This window comes from Plecotus auritus (assembly GCF_963455305.1).
Source record: "Plecotus auritus genome assembly, chromosome: 10".
Taxonomy (NCBI): Eukaryota; Metazoa; Chordata; class Mammalia; order Chiroptera; family Vespertilionidae; genus Plecotus; species Plecotus auritus.
In genome coordinates, this window is record NC_137785.1 from 48,281,169 (window position 1) to 48,300,281 (window position 19,113).

General features: G+C 55.8%; 2 protein-coding genes across 11 annotated transcripts; one reads left to right on the forward strand and one right to left on the reverse strand.

Annotated features, from left to right (window-relative positions):
• The first annotated feature begins 258 nt into the window (after positions 1 to 258).
• On the forward strand, positions 259 to 16,788 carry FHOD1 (formin homology 2 domain containing 1). 3 transcript variants are annotated; one of them, XM_080644580.1, is made up of 24 exons: positions 259 to 550; positions 8,372 to 8,478; positions 8,868 to 8,932; positions 9,489 to 9,556; positions 9,630 to 9,735; positions 9,812 to 9,906; positions 10,161 to 10,272; positions 10,357 to 10,451; positions 10,554 to 10,697; positions 10,809 to 10,954; positions 11,036 to 11,212; positions 11,350 to 11,373; positions 11,767 to 11,820; positions 12,675 to 12,790; positions 12,874 to 13,484; positions 13,804 to 13,959; positions 14,396 to 14,578; positions 14,664 to 14,783; positions 14,859 to 15,020; positions 15,413 to 15,603; positions 15,692 to 15,884; positions 15,966 to 16,128; positions 16,209 to 16,406; positions 16,480 to 16,787. In XM_080644580.1, the coding sequence occupies exons 1-24, from the start codon at positions 350 to 352 to the stop codon at positions 16,560 to 16,562; spliced, it is 3,570 nt and encodes a 1,189-aa protein (XP_080500706.1). In that variant the 5' UTR covers positions 259 to 349; the 3' UTR covers positions 16,563 to 16,787. The 3 variants fall into 3 exon arrangements, with proteins under 3 accessions (XP_080500706.1, XP_080500708.1, XP_080500707.1); XM_080644582.1 differs by lacking the exon at positions 14,859 to 15,020; XM_080644581.1 differs by lacking the exons at positions 11,350 to 11,373; positions 11,767 to 11,820 and having other exon boundaries at positions 16,480 to 16,788.
• A 110-nt stretch (positions 16,789 to 16,898) lies between these two features.
• TMEM208 (transmembrane protein 208) lies at positions 16,899 to 19,079 on the reverse strand. Of its 8 annotated transcripts, none has more exons than XM_080644589.1 (6): positions 18,416 to 18,520; positions 18,223 to 18,318; positions 17,747 to 17,806; positions 17,529 to 17,665; positions 17,283 to 17,367; positions 16,899 to 17,183 (listed from the first exon to the last, which is right to left on the reverse strand). In XM_080644589.1, the coding sequence occupies exons 1-6, from the start codon at positions 18,503 to 18,505 to the stop codon at positions 17,046 to 17,048; spliced, it is 606 nt and encodes a 201-aa protein (XP_080500715.1). In that variant the 5' UTR covers positions 18,506 to 18,520; the 3' UTR covers positions 16,899 to 17,045. The 8 variants fall into 8 exon arrangements, 6 of the variants coding, with proteins under 6 accessions (XP_080500715.1, XP_080500713.1, XP_080500712.1 ...); XR_013959195.1 differs by lacking the exon at positions 18,416 to 18,520 and adding an exon at positions 18,949 to 19,073 and having other exon boundaries at positions 16,902 to 17,183; positions 17,503 to 17,665; XR_013959196.1 differs by lacking the exon at positions 18,416 to 18,520 and adding an exon at positions 18,770 to 18,902 and having other exon boundaries at positions 16,902 to 17,183; positions 17,503 to 17,665.
• Between the last annotated feature and the right edge of the window lie 34 nt (positions 19,080 to 19,113).

Genomic DNA, 19,113 nt, shown 5'->3' on the forward strand with positions numbered 1-19,113 from the left:
GAGCGCAGCCTCACTGCTCCACGCCCAAAGAAAGCCTTCCGGCCCCCTGCGCGCTCTCGAAGGCGGGGCTCGAGCTCGGGCTTTCCCGCCCGCCTCGCCAGAGAACTAACGGGATTAAGATCGCGTCCTCTGAGTGGCTCGCCGCAAGCCCCGCCTCCGGCAGTGGTTGCCCACCCCCCCCGCGCTTTCCGGGACGAATCTTGGCCCCACCTCCTTCCTCGGCCCCGCCTCCTGGTGGCTCCGCCCCTCTTCAGCAGCGTCCGGTCCTGCCCCTCCCAAATCTAGTTTAGTTGTCGCGGCGGGACCAGGACCTGGTCCGAGACGCGCGGTGCGAGCCAGTGGCAGAGCCATGGCTGGCGGGGAAGACCGCGGGGACGGGGACCCGGTATCAGTGGTGACCGTGCGGGTACAGTACCTGGAAGACACCGATCCCTTTGCTTGTGCCAACTTCCCGGAGCCGCGCCGGGCCCCCACCTGCAGCCTGGACGGGGCGCTGCCCCTGGGCGCACAGATACCCGCGCTGCACCGCTTGCTGGGGGCGCCGCTCAAGGTGAGGGGCGCCGGAGAAAGTATGGGGGCGATCGAGGGTTCAGAGTTGGTGCCATGAAAGTCTTTGGGAGGCACCCCTCGGGGAGAGGCTGGAGTGGGTACGCTCCTCTGGGATACTTTTGGGCTGAGGACCCAAGGTCCGCGCAGCCCTGCTTGCGGGAACGTCTCTCAAACTGTGGGGAAACTGAAGAAGGGAGATGGGAGCTTGTGGTTTGCGCCACCCTGGCTGCCCCTAAAAGTGAGGGCCCCCTGGGGAGGTGGTCGAGGGGAGGGGGTATTACTAGCTGCCTGTCTGCCTGGGTAACTGCTCTGAATTGGGTGACGGTAGATATTTGAGTGGTAGCGGACCCAGGAGGCGGAGCTGGGGATGTGTGGACCAGCCTTCACCTCACCTGAAGCGGGGGCGGAACTACGAGGAGGGGCGGGCCACTGTAGGTGGCAAAGGCTTCGAGCGGTTCCTGGAGGTTGGATTGGATCCTGCTGTGTAGAGTGTTGCCTCTGCAGGTGGGGGTGGGGAGATGGCTTGGGAGAAGAAGAGACTTAACGGGGTGAGGGGCGTCCTCCAGAAGCAGCCCAGCCCAGGACTAGCGCAGCGCGGGAGGCTCCACTGGTGGAAAAGCCCTTTGAGTCACCGCCCCCACCACCCCGTACTCGCGCCGCCGCGGGCCAACAGCTGGAAGGGAGGGGGCGGGCCGGGCTAATTTTAAACCGCCGGCCTGCCCTAGTTTGCCTGCGCCCCAGAACCGACTCGCGCACAATACCGGGGAAGGCCCTTTTCCAGATGGCGGGCCCTACCTCTTCTCCGGCTCGCCGCGCTCAGCCCCCCGCAGGCAGCCCTTTCCGGCGCGCTGGGTTTCCGGGCCAGGACTTTGGGAGGCCACTACCACCCCGCCAGCCAGTCCACACCGAGTGGTGCGGAAACGGAGAGAGAGTTGGTGGTGGTGCAATCCCCTGCTCCCAGCCTTAGCTGGGTCGCCGAGTTGCGCAAACTTGCCCCCCGGGCTCGGGGTCTCCCTTGGAATGTGCCCCGGGCGCCAGGCCCCCGGCCTGCATTCCTCGCGCTGCGGGCCAGCCCCGCCTCCGAGAATGGGCGGGAGAGGTAGTGGGACTATTGGCCTGGGGAATGGCACGTGTCCCTCCAAAGCCCGGTATTCAAGGCCATGTCTTGAAAGTGTCAGCACGCTGCCCATTCCAGAGTTTTGATGCAACATCTACCCCCCCCCCCCCCCCGCTCCACCCTCATCCTGCTCTGTTGAAAGGGGCAAACAGGTGGGCCTGGAAGAAGCGCCTCCTCCAGCTGGAGGCCACCTCCTATTCAGCTTGGGCGCTAGGGAGAGAGGGGTGCTGAACTGAGTCCAGGTTCCTGTAGTTCCTGGTGCCGAAATAAGCCTGGAGCTCCACAGAGAACACAGTATTCCACCCACCACCACCACCCCTACTCTAGGACAGGACTTTCCAGCTAGGGGCAGATTTGGGAGGACAGCTACAGGAAAGAGGCTCTGCCCTCTGTTCTCTGCTCCCTAGCTGAGGACACTACTGAACTCAGAGAATGTGTCATCTCTGCCAACTCAGTCCTTCCTAGTTTCCCCACTTTCAGGACCTCCCACCTGGTGTACTTGAGGGACTGCCATATCCCCCACAGGCAGGATATGGGGATGGACACATTGGGTTACCACAGTGCCTAGAGCAGGACTCCCTGGGGCTGGCAGCTCTGCCAGCAGTGGTCAGATGCACTGTGATGTGTTCATCCCAAATATAAACTGTGACCACAGCCCCAGAATAGAAGGCTGGAGGAAGAAGGGCTCAGAATAGGGTAGGGTCAGGGACATCAGAGATCTGTGAGAGGGGGAGCAGGGCCCTTTTTTGCAAGAAATGTCAACAACTGGTTCCTCCCCTAGTCCTATAAGTGGGTGCCCCAGGGGCACAGACATGACTCAGGCCTTGATAGTCTCTAGAGGGGAGAGGTGACCCAGAAATGCAGGCATATCTGTGCAGGGCTGTACAGCAGAAATGAGGGAGGGGTTTTGAACTCCCTGCTTCGTCCTCTGTACAGTTGTCCAGCAAAGGAACAGGACATAGCCAAGCCTGCCCTCCCAGTCTGGGCACTGACCCCCATCATCCCTGCAGACCCTGCCCCCTTCTCTGTGGATGTACAGAGACCCAGCCCACTTTCCCTCTGGGGCCACACCACACACCCCATTGGGCGAGGCTTAGCCTCTTTGAGTTCCCCTAGGGCTTCTTCCTTTTTAAAAGACTTGGAGATTTCACACCACAAAGGGCCTTGCTCATTTCCTTTCAGTCTAGGAGGAAGCTCCTGGCCACAGCCTCTGACTCATCTCCTGGCCCTAAGGGGGGTGAGGAGGGTCCTGGCAGTGCCCTGGGCCATGCCTGATGTCTCCAGGGAAACTCAGGAATATCTATCTTCCTTCTAGTGCCAGAACCTCTCCCATTCCAGGAACCTGCCCCTGCCCCAGGGGCAACCTGGCCCTCTGGCCCTGCCACTCACCTCCTTACCCGCCCTCTACTACCTTTGCTCTTGGGGTGGTGCCTCAGGAGCCCCTCCCTTACACCCAAAGGCCCTGCCACATCTGGGATAGCACTGACTTCTCCCTGGGCTCTGAGCAGAGGGACCTTAGTGTTGCTCCGACCCTGATGCAAAGGCTAGAGGAACCCCCTATTCCTAGCAGCAGAGATAGCCCTAGAAATCTGTCCATTACCAGCAACTTTGTTTCCCCAGCTGTGGCTAAAGATTAGAGTAGGACAGGGTGGCACTATCCTAGAATGTGTCCTGACCTTGCCCCCTCCTTGCTCCAGCCTCAGTCTACCCTTCAGAAGCAGTTGTGGCAAGGAGGTTAAGTGTTAAACTGACATACTGGGACAGGGACTGATTGGAGGGGTCCCAGAGGATTCTTAAGGGTAAGAAGGGGTGCTCTGATTATGAACTGAGACCCTTAGCCCCCTGACATAGAGGTTTCTTTGGGAGATTGTAGAAGATTGGGATGTGGGCATGAGTCATGGCCTCCCCACTCTCCCAATGGCTGGCATGTCCAATTAACTGATCATTCTGGGCTAAGTAACCTGGTGAAGGACTCAGACTTAGATCCTGGCAAAAGTAGGCACTATTACCCCAACATGCATGGTGTGTGTGTGTTCGTTAGCATTCCCTTGCTGGAACTGGGAGGACCAGTTTGGGGTATTTGTAGAGTCCAGACAGCTGAGAGGCTGTCTTCAGCACTTGGCAACCCTACAGGCCCCAACCCTCATTCCACCTGCCCTCAGGGTTCCCTGGAGCACTTCCAATGAACTTCTGCGTAATTAAGATCTAGGTCAGTTAGCCCTAGGCCCATTCCTGGTTGTGCAGCAGGTGCAAATTCACTGAATTTCTTGGTCTCCTCACCTGTCAAATGATTACCAGAATCAAACTAGGCAGCCCAGTGTATTATACAGAGGAGGCAAAACAAGTGGGTTTCCCTCCTCAAAGCCCATCCATGTTATCTCAACCAGGAAGTCATGGTCTCCTTGGAGATCAGAGATAACAGGAAAAGAGGCTCATAGAGCACAGGGTCTTGTGTTTATAGGAAAAGGAAAGAAAAGGGCAGTTAAATTATTTCCTAAAACAAGAATCCTCCAGCATATAATTCTGTCCTCTTCTCCATCTTCTTTGTACCCTGCCCCTGGCATGTTCATTCTCACCTGATTACACTGCTATGAAAAATACTGGGGAGCCCTAACCAGTTTGGCTCAGTGGATAGAGCGTCAGCCTGCGGACTGAAGGGTCCCAGGTTCGATTCCGGTCAAGGGCATGTACCTGGGTTGCGAGCACATCCCCAGTAGGGGGCGTGCAGGAGGCAGCTGATCGATGTCTCTCATCGATGTTTCTCTCTATCCCTCTCTCTTCCTCTCTGTAAAAAAATCAATAAAATATATTTAAAAAAAAATACTGGGGAGTAGACACCAGGGTCCCCTAAGCTTGGCCCTGCATATAAAATCATATGTAACAAGTTAGTTAGGGCTGCCAGAAAAACCTGAGCCCAGAGAATACAAAGAAACATAGTCTGGAGGTTGAAGTGAGGGGCTGAGCCTGGGAAGAATGGGGAAGGGACACCACCCCAAGACGGACAGCAGAGAAGTGTGGAAGACAAGAGCCAGGAGGGAGTCACGGATGTAGACCTACACTGACCATGTGCTGACCCTAAGCACTGTCAGCAGTGACCAGAGTTTGGGCTTACTCAGGCCTGGCCCAGCCCCAGGGTGTGAGAAACAAGGCCCAGAGGTTTGGCTGTCAGAAGGGTGACCCCAGGAAGGGGCCAGGGGTGTGAGGGACAAGCACCACGCAGCTGGCAGGAAGTCTCTGCTCTTTGCTGCTTGCCTAACTCTAACCCCCTCCCCCATCTCCATCCAAGACAAACAGCTGGAGGAGGGGGACATTGTCCTATAGGCTTTGAGTTGCCATTTACCCATGAGCCTCCTCTCCATAAATGGAGCACTGGCAGAATTAGACAGGTGACATGGTTAGGGAAGCCACTAACCACCAGGGTTTAAACCTGCTCATCTGAGGAGGCTGGGGGTGGTAAGCACTTAGTCTTGAGGACCCCCTGCCCCACAGGGATACAGGCATCCCAGGTACCCTGCACACTTGAGACTAGAGCGTGCAAGTATGCATGCAGGAGAGGAAGAAAGTGTGCTGGGCCCAAGCTTTCCGTGGGTGTGCTTCTTGGGCCTGTGCCTGGCCAGTGAGCATATATATACAGGTGTCCCCAAAAAATGTATACACACTTTTTTTATTATTTATTTTTTACAGAGAGGAAGGGAGAGGGAGAGAGAGAAACATCGATGAGAGAGAAACATCAATCAGCTGCCTCCTGCACACCCCCTACTGGGGATGTGCCCGCAACCAAGGTACATGCCCTTGACCGGAATCGAACCTGGGACCCTTGAGTCCGCAGGCCGACGCTCTATCCACTGAGCAAAACCGGTTAGGCTGTATACAAACTTTAACAGCTAATTTCTATTATATTTTGAAAATGAAATGTATTTTAATAAACATTGCCTTTATAATTATACCAAGTGTGTATACATTTTTGGGGGACACCTTGTATATACCTGACCATATATACCTGGGTTTGTAAGCAGTTACTGCATATCCTCAATCACCCTTCCAGTGTTTATCTTTATATAACTCCACCTCTCCCCTTGCTTGGCACCCTTGGCCATTTTGCCTCTACATTTATTTGTGGCCTTTCTCTGAGTCAAGCCTGCCTACCTCTAGGACTAGCTGGAAAGCAGGGAAGGCAGAGGCAGTGTCTTGTTCTCTGCTCTGTCCTCAGAACCTAAAACCAGCCCAGTTCATGAATGTTTGGATGAGCTGTTCTATATGTGTGTGATTTGGGGGAATCACTGAGTGGGGTTGCAGCTCTGGGGGAGATATGTTTCTCTAGGGTCCCAGAAGGAGATGTAGCTGTGCCTGGATGGGGGTAGGGAGGGTAGGCTGCTGAGTCATCTGTGGGAAGAGGGATCAGGAGGAATGTGGGGCTGCCCTCAGCTGAGCTGGCCCCGGACAATGTACCCCAGCCCAGAGGCTTTACCCTCTCCCATCTCAGGCCTATTCCCAGTAGGCCATGGAGAAGATGAGTTTGCTCCTACGGAGGGGAGAGAGGCCAGGCCCGCCCAAGGCGCCCAGGGAAGGGCAGGCAGCCAGGCAGGAAGTGGGACAGAACAGGCTGGAGTATTTGTTCTATGTCCCATGTCCCAGTCAGTGGGGGGAGGTAGTCACCCAAGGGCCTCACAGGAAGGGCCTGAACTGCCAGGAAGGAGCTGGGTCAGGCTCTCAGGCGCAACAGGGATGCTACGCAGAGGCAGAGGTGGGGGCAGGAGCTGGGCTCCCTTTCCCCTCAAGGGATCAAGGGCAGCTGGAAGCCCTTGGGCTCGGTCCAGAGCAAGGCAGGACTGGCAGAACAACAGGACTTTTAGTCCCAGTAAGATGGAGACCATAGGCACCCTGACTCTGCAGAGGGGGCTCTCTCTGGGTCATAGCACCTCAAAGAGGAGAGCCACTCAAGTCAAGGGGCCTTTGCTATGGGGAAGGTGTCCAGGGGAGGCACAGTGCTGCCATCAGCCTCTCCACAGTCACCTTACTAGGCCCTTCTACAAGTACTTCTCAAGGAGCCAAGTGTCCTGCCCAGTAGTGGAGGCGAGCCAGGCTCAGTGGGGAGAGAGGCATGGGAAGCAGGTGCCTTCTTGTTATGATGCAGGTTTCAGGGACCCACTATAGACTGACTGAGTCAGACCCTAAAATCTGATTTTCAATAGGCCCCTTGGAGGCCTCTGAGGTCCAGGTAGGACCATGGTCACTATAGCCCACTTGACATGGCAAAGACCCTCAGGCCTGGAGGGACTGGGAGCCTGTGGATTAGCCCCTGCTACTCGCTGTCTTAATTCAGGGACACACATACACCTCCCAGCTGGGTTTGCACCTCCCAGTGATAATGTTGTATTTAACCCAATTATTAATTAACTGGAAAAGAACAAAGGGAAGGCGGGATATTTAGGCATGCCCAATGAGGTCTGGGTGACGGAAGAAAGGTGATTATCTGTCAGTCACACCCAGGAGCCAGGTCATTGGCCGGAAGAGGTGTGGCCACTGCAAGCGCGCAAAATCTGAGATACATAAGCTCCTAAACAAACAGGTTCCCTCTCTTGTGTGCTGGGCTCCTGGTCCACTTGTTGCAGGGGCACACTCCCCTATATTCATCCACATGGCCCACAGCCACGTGGACCCCACACAATGGACTAATCATATATGACATATACTACCCTTAACCTCTTTGCACACAATATGCCACAATTGCCTAATCCTCACAGCTTCCAACTACACAGTAACATTTAGTCTAATGGACTGTGACTAGCCTGATGCTATGCCGGACTTAACTCCACCATGGGACGGAAACTGTGGTCACTGGCTTTGCTTTGGCTCTGCTGAATCCCCAGCTGCACCTTTTCCTGGACTGGTTTAAGGGAGATGAGGCTTTTGAAACCCAGGGATATACTCCACGCAAATAAAAATCACTTTCTCCCATGCAAATCTTAGAAAATTCTTTTTCTCAAAATATCATAAGAACCCGACCCCCAACACCCAGTGGGTAAAGGGATCCCCCACTTTCACCAGTGGATACCCCACTTCCACCAATAACACCAGCATTCTTTTTTTTTTTTTTCCCCTTAACACTTTCTCCCAGGGCTTGAATGCTTGTGACTACAGCTTATCACCCCAGGGCTGTGAACTTCCTCGAAGGCAGGAACTTCCTTCCATCTTCTCTCCATTCTCCTTCCTCATTTATGTTCATTAACTCAATACATGTTTAGAGAGAACTTACAATGTGCCAAATGCTATACTAGGCTCTGCAGATATAGCATGCAGCAGGACTGACATGGTGCCCGAACCCAGAGAACACATGGTTAAAGGGGAAGAAGACTAGTGTCTAGGATATTATACTGCCCTGGGGAAGGCCTCAGAGTAGGGTACACACATGGCATGGAGTGGGTTGCATAGCAAAAGAGTCCAGGAAGTCTTTTCAAAAAAGCCTTATGTAATCTGAAACCTGAAGAATGGATAAGTGTTAGTCAGGAGAAGCCATAGTATATACAAAGGCTTTGCACATGGTAGGTACATGAAGGATTGCTAAAGGAATGTTTGGCTACGGTGCAGACCTTGTGGTGTGCCTCTCTGCCAGCACCCTGAGTAGGAGGTAGGAGGTCGTGAGGTCTCCGTACCTACCCCTGCTACCTCTTCCCCATCCCTGACAGCTGTTCTCTTTGCCCCCAGCTAGAGGACTGTGCCCTGCAAGTGTCTCCCTCTGGATACTACCTGGACCCTGAGCTGTCCCTGGAAGAGCAGCGGGAAATGCTGGAGGGCTTCTATGAAGAGATCAGGTCAGAGCTGGTGAGACCAGGAAGATAAGACTAGCCACAACCTTGCCCCACGAGGCTGGCTCAGGTGTCAGCAGCCAAGACACCTGCTCTCTAGCTAAGGACACATGTAGGTCACCTCCTGCTGCCCCAGGGAACTGTGCCAGGGGAATCCCAAGGCCTGGCCAGTGTTACCTGCTACCCAAGATGGAGTGGGGGCTCTCCCACATATCTGAGATACCTGTATTTGCATAAATCCTTCTGTCTGGCCAACCCTTGGGCTTGGAGGAGCAGTTGGGGAGGAAGGAGCTGGGCCTAAGTTGGCATGTGGGGAGGTCTTTGGCTGCTTTGGTGTGGGGGAAGGGACCCCGCAGAATGAGCTGGGAGGTGCTGACTAAGCTGCTTGATTCCAGCAAAGGGCGGAAGCCTACATTGATCCTGCGGACCCAGCTCTCCGTGAGGGTCAATGCCATCTTAGGTGAGTGTGTGAGGGCATCAATGTTCAGCCCAGCTGGCTCAGTTTCTTTCAGGCATGTGCTGGACAGTGGACAGGACAGATCATAGATAGAATATGTAGACCTTCCCCATTCCTATTCTGACCTTTCCTTCTAGGGCCAAGGCTAATGCTGCAGCTAGACTGTAGTGGGGGCTGCCCAGAGCCAGGGAGTAAGTAGAGGAGGAGGTGGGGGGTTCAAGAATACTAGAATAGCCCCAGGTGGTTTGGCTCAGTGGATAGAGAATCGGCCTGCAGACTGAAGGGTCCCAGGTTCGATTCCGGCCAAGGGCACATGCCCGGGTTGTGGGCTCGATCCCCAGTGGGGGGCGTTCAGGAGGCAGCTGATCAATGATTCTCTCTCATCATTGATGTTTCTATCTCTCTCTCCCTCTCCCTTTCTCTCTGAAATCAATAAAAGAAACATTTTTTTAAATGAAAGTAAAACCTTTTTAAAAAAAAAAAAAAAAAAGAATACTAGAATATTCTTTGAGGTTGCCAATGTCCCCTTGAGGTTACTATGTCCATTCACCCCTTGCAGAAAAATTGTATGGCTCCAGTGGCCCTGAGCTCCGCCGCTCTCTCTTCTCACTAAAGCAGATCTTCCAGGTGAGGCCCAAAGGTGGGCTGGGGGTGGGCATCCCAGCCTCAGCCCCCCTAAATTCCCCCATGGTGCCCCCAGGAGGACAAGGACCTGGTGCCTGAATTTGTGCACTCAGAGGGGCTGAGTTGCCTGATCCGTGTGGGTGCTGCTGCTGACCACAACTACCAGAGCTACATCCTCCGAGGTCAGCCCCACTCCTCCCCCAGGACCCTTGCCTTCAACGACCCCTTACTGACCTCTTCTTGTTTCTGTGTCCTCAGCACTGGGCCAGGTGATGCTTTTTGTGGATGGGATGCTGGGAGTGGTGGCCCACACTGAGACCGTGCAGTGGCTGTACATGTTGTGTGCCAGCCTGGTAAATGGCCCTCCCCCCAGCCATGCACCCTTTTCCCACTGCCTCTCTCTGGGCCTCAGTTTCCTCTCCTGTAAGATGGGCTAGAATGGAGTGAGTCTGTGGCCCCTCTAAGCCTAAAAGCACTTCAATGCCTGGGCCTACAGCCAGGGTCTTTTTGTTGAGACTCTCCTGTCTGGGTCCAGCCCCAGGAGCCCTTCCCCCACTGCACCAGGAGTGGCCCAAGCCCCACTCATATGTGGTGATCCCTCCCCTAGTCCCGCTTGGTGGTGAAGACAGCTCTGAAGCTGCTGCTGGTGTTTGTGGAATACTCTGAGAGCAATGCACCGCTGTTCATCTACGCAGTCAACTCTGTGGCCAGCACGACCGGTCAGAGACTGTCCCTCCCTCTCCCATCACTCAGAGCCTTCTCCTACCTTTCTCCCCATGACTGCTCCCCATTCTGTGTGGCAGGTGCTCTTCCATGGGCCAACCTGGTGTGCATCCTAGAGGAGAAGAATGGTGCAGACCCTGAGCTGTTGGTGTACACAGTCACCCTCATCAACAAGGTGTGTGTGGAGGGGGAACCAAATGCCAGGTATGAGCACCTCAGGCTCCTGCCTTCAGGCCCCCATGAGCCTTAGCCTTGCCCTCCTATCCCCACCCTCCAGACGCTGGCAGCGCTCCCAGATCAGGACTCCTTCTACGACGTGACGGATGCACTGGAGCAGCAGGGCATGGAGGCACTGGTCCAGCGGCACTTGGGCGCTGCGGGCACTGACATCGACTTACGTGCACAGCTTGTGCTCTATGAGGTGGGCTCTGGGCTGGGCTGCCAGGGCCCAACAGAAGAGGGGAGGGAAGGGGCACAGTTTCCCAGCGCCCACTCTACCTCAGTTGCTCACATCTGGACCCATGTCTGCTAGAGTGCCCTGCGGATGGAGGATGGAGACATCGAGGAAGCTGCCGCAGGTGGGCGGCGGGAGCGTAGAAAGCCCTCATCAGAGGAAGGCAAGAGGAGCCGCCGATCTCTAGAAGGCGGGGGCTGCCATGTGCGCACCACGGAGCCTGGGTAAGAACAGTGCCTCAGCACTTGGGGAGGAGGAATGGATGCACCAGGAGTAACCTGTCTCCTGACAGACCTTGCCTCCAGCCCCACAGGCCCCGCCTCCTCCTTTTCTTCCTCCTCCTCCTCCGGCCCTGACCCACTCACAAGCCCAGTGCCCAGCCCCATGGGCCCTGCCTCTGGCCTCTGTACCTCTGTGAACCTCTTTCCTGCCCTCTCCGTGGCATCCTCAGCTGACAGCTCCTGTGAGAGAAGCATCTACAAGTAAGTAGGGAGATAGAGGCTACCCCCCTCCCCCCGCTCCCGGAATCCTCTCCCCACCTGTCCCTCTGCTCTGCTCCCCTCCATGGACCCTCAGCCTCCTCTGCCCAAACGCGTGCTTTCTCTCTCTTTCTTTCCAGACTTCACCAAACTGCTCCTATTTGGTAAGTGACTGCTAGGGGTGGGGTTCGGCTCTGACCGACCTCCTCCCCCTGGGGCTTCTCTTCATCTCCTTCTGGCATTATGTCTGGTCTCGGCCAGTGTTATCTCTCTCCCTACCCCCTATTGTCCTTGTTTCTCCGGCACTGTCTCTGACTTTTGTTCTGCTCTGTCTTGGTCTCTGACTGTACCCTGTTCGGCTTCATGTCCGTCTCTCCCCTCCACTTACAGTTTCCCCTTGTCATGTCTTCCCCAACCCCCTCCTCTTCCCACGGTGGCTGGGAAGGAATCCCTGATAGCACTGCCCAGGTCTGTGTAGGTGTGAGCAACTGGGCTTCCCGGTGGAGCAGACACCACAATTACTGTTTCTTCTCTCATTCCCCCCCACCCCCACCCAGGGCCCCTGAGAGCCCACCTGTCCCCCAGCCCCCTACTGTGCAGGCCAGGCTGGAGTAAGTACAGAGGCCAGCCTGCCAGGCCTGCCATGTGCTCAGGGCTTCAGCATTGCTTCTCCCAGCGGGGTTCCACTTGCCTGCTGCAGCCAGAGCTTGGGGACTCTCGGGCCCCTTCTCTCCCAGACTTCTGCCTCCTCGGTTACCTAAGGACTAAGCATTGGGATTGGTTCCCTGAGGTCATAGTGGTCCCTGTGCTTCAATAGTGATACCTTGATAGCTTTGACCAGAGATGAGGACATGGACTCCCAACCTGGAGCCCATTCTCCCAGGCATAGGCCAGGAATAGGGCAGGGAGGGGAATTAGGGTGCTGTGAGTGTGGAGGTAAAGGAACAACCTAGGGCTAAGGTAAGGGCCGGGACTGAGGGCCAATGGAGGCTAGAGGGGCCCAGAAAGAAATATTGGATCACTCATTATTTCAACATAAACTGAGTGCCTGTCTCTACCAGGCCCCTTTCTGGGCATAGGTCATAGTTCTCAGAAGCTGCAGACATGCCAAGGGGGGATGTGCCCATTGGCACAGCTATCCTCTTCCCCTGCTCTAAGGGTCCTTGTCTAGAATCAGGACAATTAACATGAATAGCAAGGTTGCCAGTTAGACATTAAGTAGAACTTGTCTCTGTACGTTGCCATAGGAATGCTGGGTTGGAAGTGACCCTCCCCAGATGTGGAGGATTGAACAGGGGCTGGACTTGGGGGGGGGGGGGTCGGATCCTGGGTCTGCTCGGCGCATGGTCTGTTCCTGTGTGTCTGTGTGTGCCTGCAATTAGGGGCAGTGCCCAGGGCACCAGCATGTGCACCACGCTGGGCTGGGGTGTGTCAGACACCCTCGCTGACATGTGCCTCCCCCCAGAGCCCGGTTCCTGGAGAATGTGGCAGCAGCAGAAACAGAGAAGCAGGCTGTGCTGGCCCAGGGCCGGGCAGAGACATTGGCTGGGGCAGTGCCCGATGAGGCTGATGGACACCCAGGTGAGTGGGTGGGCAGAATCTACCCATGTCTCCTTCTTGCTCCACAGAGGGCATGACACTGACAGCTGCTTCTCTTTTTTTAGATGCCCGGGAACTGTGGAGTACCCCTGAACCGGTCTTGGTTTCTGCACCCAGAACACCCCAGAGCCCTGCCCCCCGAGTCCTGCTCAGGTCCCAGAGGAGCCTTGAGCCAGAGCCCAAGGAGCCACTGGCCCCACCAAGCCCCAAGGCTGAGCCCACCCAGGAGTTCCCTATCCATGTACCCAAGCTCTGCATTGGGGACCTGGACTTCTCAGATCTGAGGGAGGATGAAGACCAGGATATACTGAACATAGAGACTGTGGAGGCTGGGAAAGGGGTCCCACCCCCACCACCCCCACTGCCCTTGCTCTCTGAAGGCCCCCCACCTCCACCACCACCCCCACCACCACCCATCAAAGGCTCCTTCCCACCACCTCCACCGCCAATTGCCCCTCTCCCCCCATCAGCGCCTGACGGCCTAGCCCTCCCCACCAAGAGGAAGACAGTCAAACTCTTTTGGCGGGAGCTGAAGCTGGCTGGGGGCCATGGAAGCTCTGGGAGCCGCTTTGGGCCCTGCTCCACCCTGTGGGCCTCCCTGGAGCCTGTCTCTGTGGACACAGCGCGGCTGGAACACCTGTTTGAGTCCCGTGCCAAGGACGTATTACCTTCCAAGGTAAACGCACCCTCATCTGTAAGGTAACCCCAGTGGAGAGGGGAGGGAATCAGAGCTCAAGGGTCCTAACTACTGGGGCTGCGGCTCATTTCCCACGTGGGGAGAGCGAGGCAAACAGAGGAGCAGGATTTGTCTGAGATCTCAACAGGGATCAGCAGAGCCCTGTTACCTAAGCTCATCCCAAGGCTTTAAACATCCCAGGTTCACGGTTGTGGGGTGACCCCACCATTTGGAGGGGGGCCCTTGAAGTGTCCTCTTAGGTTGTTGCCCCAGCTAGTCCCTTTCCCAAACTTACACTCTCTTTCCCTCAACCTCAAAGAAAGCTGGTGAGGGCCGCCGGACAATGACCATAGTGCTGGACCCCAAGCGCAGCAACGCTATCAACATTGGTCTAACCACACTGCCACCTGTGCATGTCATTAAGGCTGCCCTGGTCAACTTCGATGAGTTTGCTGTCAGCAAGGATGGCATTGAGGTAGGGATAGCCAGCTGGGGGTGTGGAAGGGAGTGGGAGGTCCAGCCCTCTCCTTTGGTCAGTGGGCATTTCCTGACCCTCTAGGAGTGGGCATGGGCTTGGCATAGTAGTCCCCAGGCCCTGGGGCTCCCCCAGATAGCCTAGGGCAGTGGTCGGCAAACTCATCAGTCAACAGAGCCAAATATCAACAGTATGATTGAAATTTCTTTTGAGAGCCAAATTTTTTAAACTTAAACTTCTTCTAACGCCACTTCTTCAAAATAGACTTGCCCAGGCCGTGGTATTTTGTGGAAGAGCCACACTCAAGGGACCAAAGAGCCGCATGTGGCTTGCAAGCCGCAGTTTGCCGACCACGGGCCTAGGGGGAGTCAAGACCAACACCTGAGGCCTCAGGCCAGCACTTATGGCCTGTGTGGGGTGGTGGTTGTGTCCTCAGAAACTACTGACCATGATGCCCACGGAAGAAGAGCGGCAGAAGATCGAGGAGGCCCAACTGGCCAATCCTGACATACCTTTGGGCCCAGCTGAGACTTTCCTGATGACTCTTGCCTCCATTGGGGGCCTGGCTGCCCGCCTACAACTCTGGGCCTTCAAGCTGGACTATGACAGCATGGAACGGGTACCTGGGGTCATGGGTGGGACAGGCAGTGGGGGTAGATGAGTATGATGACCATGTAGTCTGAGTCCCTGGTCTCCCCCACCAGGAAATCGCAGAGCCACTGTTTGACCTGAAGGTGGGCATGGAACAGCTGGTGCATAATGCCACCTTCCGCTGCATCCTGGCCACCCTTCTGGCTGTGGGCAACTTCCTCAATGGCTCCCAGGTGAGTGACAGCACATGAGGCTGGGGGCCAGGCTCTGGAGCCAGCCAGGCCCAGGCTCAGACAAAGTCCTTTCAGAGCAGTGGCTTTGAGCTGAGCTACCTGGAAAAAGTGTCAGAGGTGAAGGACACAGTGCGTAGGCAGTCACTGCTGCACCATCTCTGCTCCTTGGTGCTCCAGATGCGGCCCGATTCCTCCGACCTCTACTCGGAAATCCCCGCCCTGACCCGCTGTGCCAAGGTTAGCACCAGCCAGGGGCTTGAATAAAATTGGCCAGGGCATGAGGGAATGCTGCTTCCTGGGGCTGGCTTCTCCCCTCCTATTTCAACAGCTGTGCCAAGGCTGGCTCAGCTACAGATGTTTGTGCCAGAAATGCTTCCCTCTATTGGCCTGGCTATAACTACTCAATCTTTGGGTCTCAGTTTAACTGCCACTTCCCCAAAAAACCTTCTCTGTTCCCCATTGGACCAAATGAACTTGTCCGTTTCCTGTGGTAGACCATGAACCTTTGGAGGGCAAAGGTTGTATCTCATCTGTGTTCCTCTGGCCTGGCTCACCAGCCTGGCACAGAGGCAGCCTCAGGCAGTACCTTCTTGTGGGGGGACAGCCTGTGTACCCCCCTGCTTTTCCAGGTGGACTTTGAACAGCTGGCTGAGAACCTGGGGCAGCTGGAGCATCGGAGCCGTGCAGCTGAGGAGAGTCTGCGGAGCTTGGCCAAGCACGAGCTGGCCCCAGCCCTGCGTACCCGCCTCACCCAGTTCCTGGCCCACTGTTCCCGACGCGTTAATATGCTGCGAGTAGTGCACCGCCGTGTCTGCAACAGGTGGGACTGTGGGCCTGAGGCAGGACCGCCACCCTGTCCCTCACCCCCAAGCAGGACTCACCATCCCTTCCTATCCTGGCCTGCCTAGGTTCCACGCCTTCCTGTTGTACCTGGGGTACACCGCACAGGCAGCCCGCGAAGTACGCATCATGCAGTTCTGCCACACGTTGCGGGAGTTTTCGCTGGAGTACCGGACTTGCCGAGATCGGGTGCTCCAACAGCAGCAGAAGCGGGCCACGTACCGTGAGCGCAACAAGACCCGGGGACGCATGATCACTGAGGTGCGTGCCCCTTCCAGGTCTTGACTGCCACTCCCATGGTTTCCTTCCCTGGCTCCCAGCTCATCATTCTCCCCTCTCCAGACAGAGAAGTTCTCAGGAGTGGCTGGGGAAGCCCCCAGCAACCTATCTGTCCCAGTGGCTGTGGGTAGTGGGCCAGGCCAGGGTGATGCAGACAGTCACGCCAGCATGAAGAGTCTGCTGACCAGTAAGCCTGAAGATACCACACACAGCCGCCGCAGCAGAGGTGGGACCTGTGGCCGCTAGGGGGAATGGGTTTTGCTTTGGGGCCACCTTGGCCTGACCTCCCTATCTGGCCTCCCTCAGGCCTGGTCCAGAGCGGCTCCCCAATGCCCACAGCAGTGGGGGCCTCCAATGCACCCCCAGAAGAATCCCCAGGCTCCAGTTCACCCAGTGACACTTCAGATGAGATCATGGACCTGCTGGTGCAGTCAGTGACCAAGAGCAGTCCTCGTGCCTTAGCTGCTCGGGAACGCAAGCGTTCCCGTGGCAACCGCAAATCTTGTGAGTACTCCCCACATACCCACTGCCCACTTTATCCCCAGCAATCCCCTCCAACCCTGCTCTGTCCCTGCAGTGAGACGGACATTGAAGAGCGGACTTGGAGAAGACCTGGTGCAGGCACTGGGACTGAGCAAGGGACCTGGCCTGGAGGTGTGAAGCCGCTGCCTCCAGGATATCTAGCTGGGCCACAGCTTGCATGCAAGACTATATAAAGTGAGGAGGGGCCAGAGCAGAATTCTGGGCATCTTCTCAACCCTGAGGTCACTCTGTACCCAGTGGCCAGTGCCTTGAGCAGTATTATCTGTGTTTGTGTGTGTCTGTGTGTATGTATGTATGAGCTCCCAAAACACGTGGAGCATAATAAAGTTTTCTTAGCCAATCCAAGAGCCTTTTTCTTTCAAGGTATAGACCATGCTTTCAAGGTCTACAGCAGTAGGGAAATACCAAAGTATTGGTTCTTCCTGCCTCATGCCTCACCATCACACAGCCATTAGCCACATTCTAAGCCATTTATTCAACAATCCTATGCCTTAGACTGCTTTGGGCCCCTGGACTAGGCCCTCATTACTCCTAGCAGGGGGCCATGCAGCCTGATAGAGCCACCTAGGGCTCAGCAACCAGTAGTCACAATGTTAGTGGCTATAATCGTTTCATCTGCCGCCGTTCCTGCCGGCGCTGCCTTTTCTCATTGTGCTCCGGCGCTGGGGCACCACTGTCTGCCGTGAACCAGGGGCCCAGCACATTCACCCAGAGGAGGTAAAGGGCCCGTCCTGGAGCCTAGGAGAGAAAAGGTAACTTGAAGCCAGGTTCAGGAAATAAAAGAAGAGATGGGTTAGGTGCCCCAGCCCCTTCTTGGGAGTCCAACAACCCACGCACCAGGAGCCAGAAGGACCAGATGTAGAGGGAAAAGCAGCTGAGCACCTGCACAATGGCTGTCAGTAGGATCACATCCTTAAGGTGCCTGTGGATAGAAGGGAGACTGCAGGGGCCAAAAATAGTAGATGGGCCCCAATTCACCTCCCACCCCTTCAAGTTGCAGGCAGCTGTGGGTCTTGGGCTATCTGGGCCCCAGCACCACAGCCCTGGGGCCGCTCACCTGAGCTGGCGGCGGGGGACACTCACTCTGCCATGCCCTGCTCCATGTTGAGGTCCATTCCACCATCCATCAGGGCCCCATCCTCAGAGAAGGCCGCCCGTGCCATTGAGCTCATTGAATGGTAGCTGGCCCCATATACTGCCAGACTAAAGCCCAGGGCCACCTGCAGAACAAGAATGGAAGTATCAAAAGCCAGCCACTAACCCTATGTGCTTACCCACTTCCCAGGATGGGCAACACTTACCCAGGCCCAAAATGAGGCAGATGAGTAGAAGAAGACCAAGGTCACAAGACAGTAAATGGCCTGCAAGCAGACACAGGATCAGGCTGGGATCAAAGCTACCCTAAACCATGGACCTCCCTTGACTCTGATCAAGAGTTAGGCCAGGCTGTGGAAGAAGACAGGTTGTTTCTTACAGGATTGGGGAAAAAGAGGTCTGCTTCCTGTCCTGAGTACCCAGACTACTCTCTGACACATCAGCCTAGGAAAGAAGCCTCTGTATTTGGAGTGGTAAAGGCTCTCGAGTCCATCTCATTTTGTTGTTTTGACTACACAACATTTCCTCTGTACAGGATCTATCTATCTATTTATTTATTTATTTATTTTCGGAATTTTCTTCTAAAGCCTTGACCACCACCGCCGCCGCCGCAGCTCCCACTACACAGAACTGAGGACTCTGGGACCTTGAGTAGGCACAGAAATAAGAGCCAGGCACTTACATTGGCCCCCAGTATGATCCGCAGGTAGAACTTCAGGGTCTCTCTGTTCTCTTCAAATATCTGCTTCTTCCCTCTTGTCCCCACTTTGCCCTTGGGCTGCAGAAGAATGATGAGATGCTTGTCAGAGCCCTCCTCAGCAGGGTCCTCTTCACCCTCCCCACCAGTCTGGTTAGCTACAGAGTTCCAGTTGCACCTCATCCAGTTCCTGTTGGTGCTCAAACCTAGCACAATACTTGGGATGTCTACCCCTCCTCCAGGCAATCCTGCTTAGGGCTGAAACCATCTTTCCAACAACCTCAGCAATGATCGCCTGCACACCCTGGGACAATACAACACTAGGCTGATATTGCCTGGCTTCCCTGGTAAGGTACAGCTTTGGACTGAAGACCCCGTCAAGGGGAATTCCTGAGTGGCGTTGACTAGTGCCCCTCTCCGGCCTCCGCTGGAGTAGGCAAGATCTCGGCTGACACCCACACCCTTCTGGCCCCTCAGACCTTTAGCCAATTCTGGTACTATGTGACACTGACGCCCACCCCCACTCCGGCACCAGTTCTGGTACGGTCCAGCGCTGCTCCCTTCCACCCCCGTGCATCTAGTACGGCCCGGCCACTGAATGGCGCCTCCCTCCGGCCGACCCGCTTCTCTTGATGTCCTTCCTCTGTTTTCAGTCTCCCAGACCTGGAAGCGCTTTGCCGATGCGGACCCCGCCCTACCCGCTCTCCTTACCGCCATGGTGCGACGCAAATACCCAGCCGGGGAAACAAGGAATAGCGAATGAAACCGCAATCACCAAGTACCACATCGGCAGCACAGGCACTTCCGGTGCAGACCCAAATCGTCACAACTGGGACGGAAGTGAGTGGGCCACTTCCTTTCCTAGCCCCGCCCCCC

What these genes read in the sequence shown, in the direction of transcription:
- FHOD1 (XM_080644580.1), top strand. Translation starts at nt 350, where the DNA reads ATGGCTGGCGGGGAAGACCGCGGGGACGGGGACCCGGTATCAGTGGTG. An exon ending in TGTGAGAGAAGCATCTACAA is followed by an intron (nt 11,213 to 11,349) that starts GTAAGTAGGGAG and finishes CTTTCTTTCCAG; the next exon opens with ACTTCACCAAACTGCTCCTA. An exon ending in ACACAGCCGCCGCAGCAGAG is followed by an intron (nt 16,129 to 16,208) that starts GTGGGACCTGTG and finishes GGCCTCCCTCAG; the next exon opens with GCCTGGTCCAGAGCGGCTCC.
- TMEM208 (XM_080644589.1), bottom strand. Translation starts at nt 18,505, where the DNA reads ATGGTTTCAGCCCTAAGCAGGATTGCCTGGAGGAGGGGTAGACATCCC. An exon ending in ACCAACAGGAACTGGATGAG is followed by an intron (nt 18,319 to 18,415) that starts GTGCAACTGGAA and finishes ATTCTTCTGCAG; the next exon opens with CCCAAGGGCAAAGTGGGGAC. An exon ending in ATGGAGCAGGGCATGGCAGA is followed by an intron (nt 17,368 to 17,528) that starts GTGAGTGTCCCC and finishes TTCTATCCACAG; the next exon opens with GCACCTTAAGGATGTGATCC.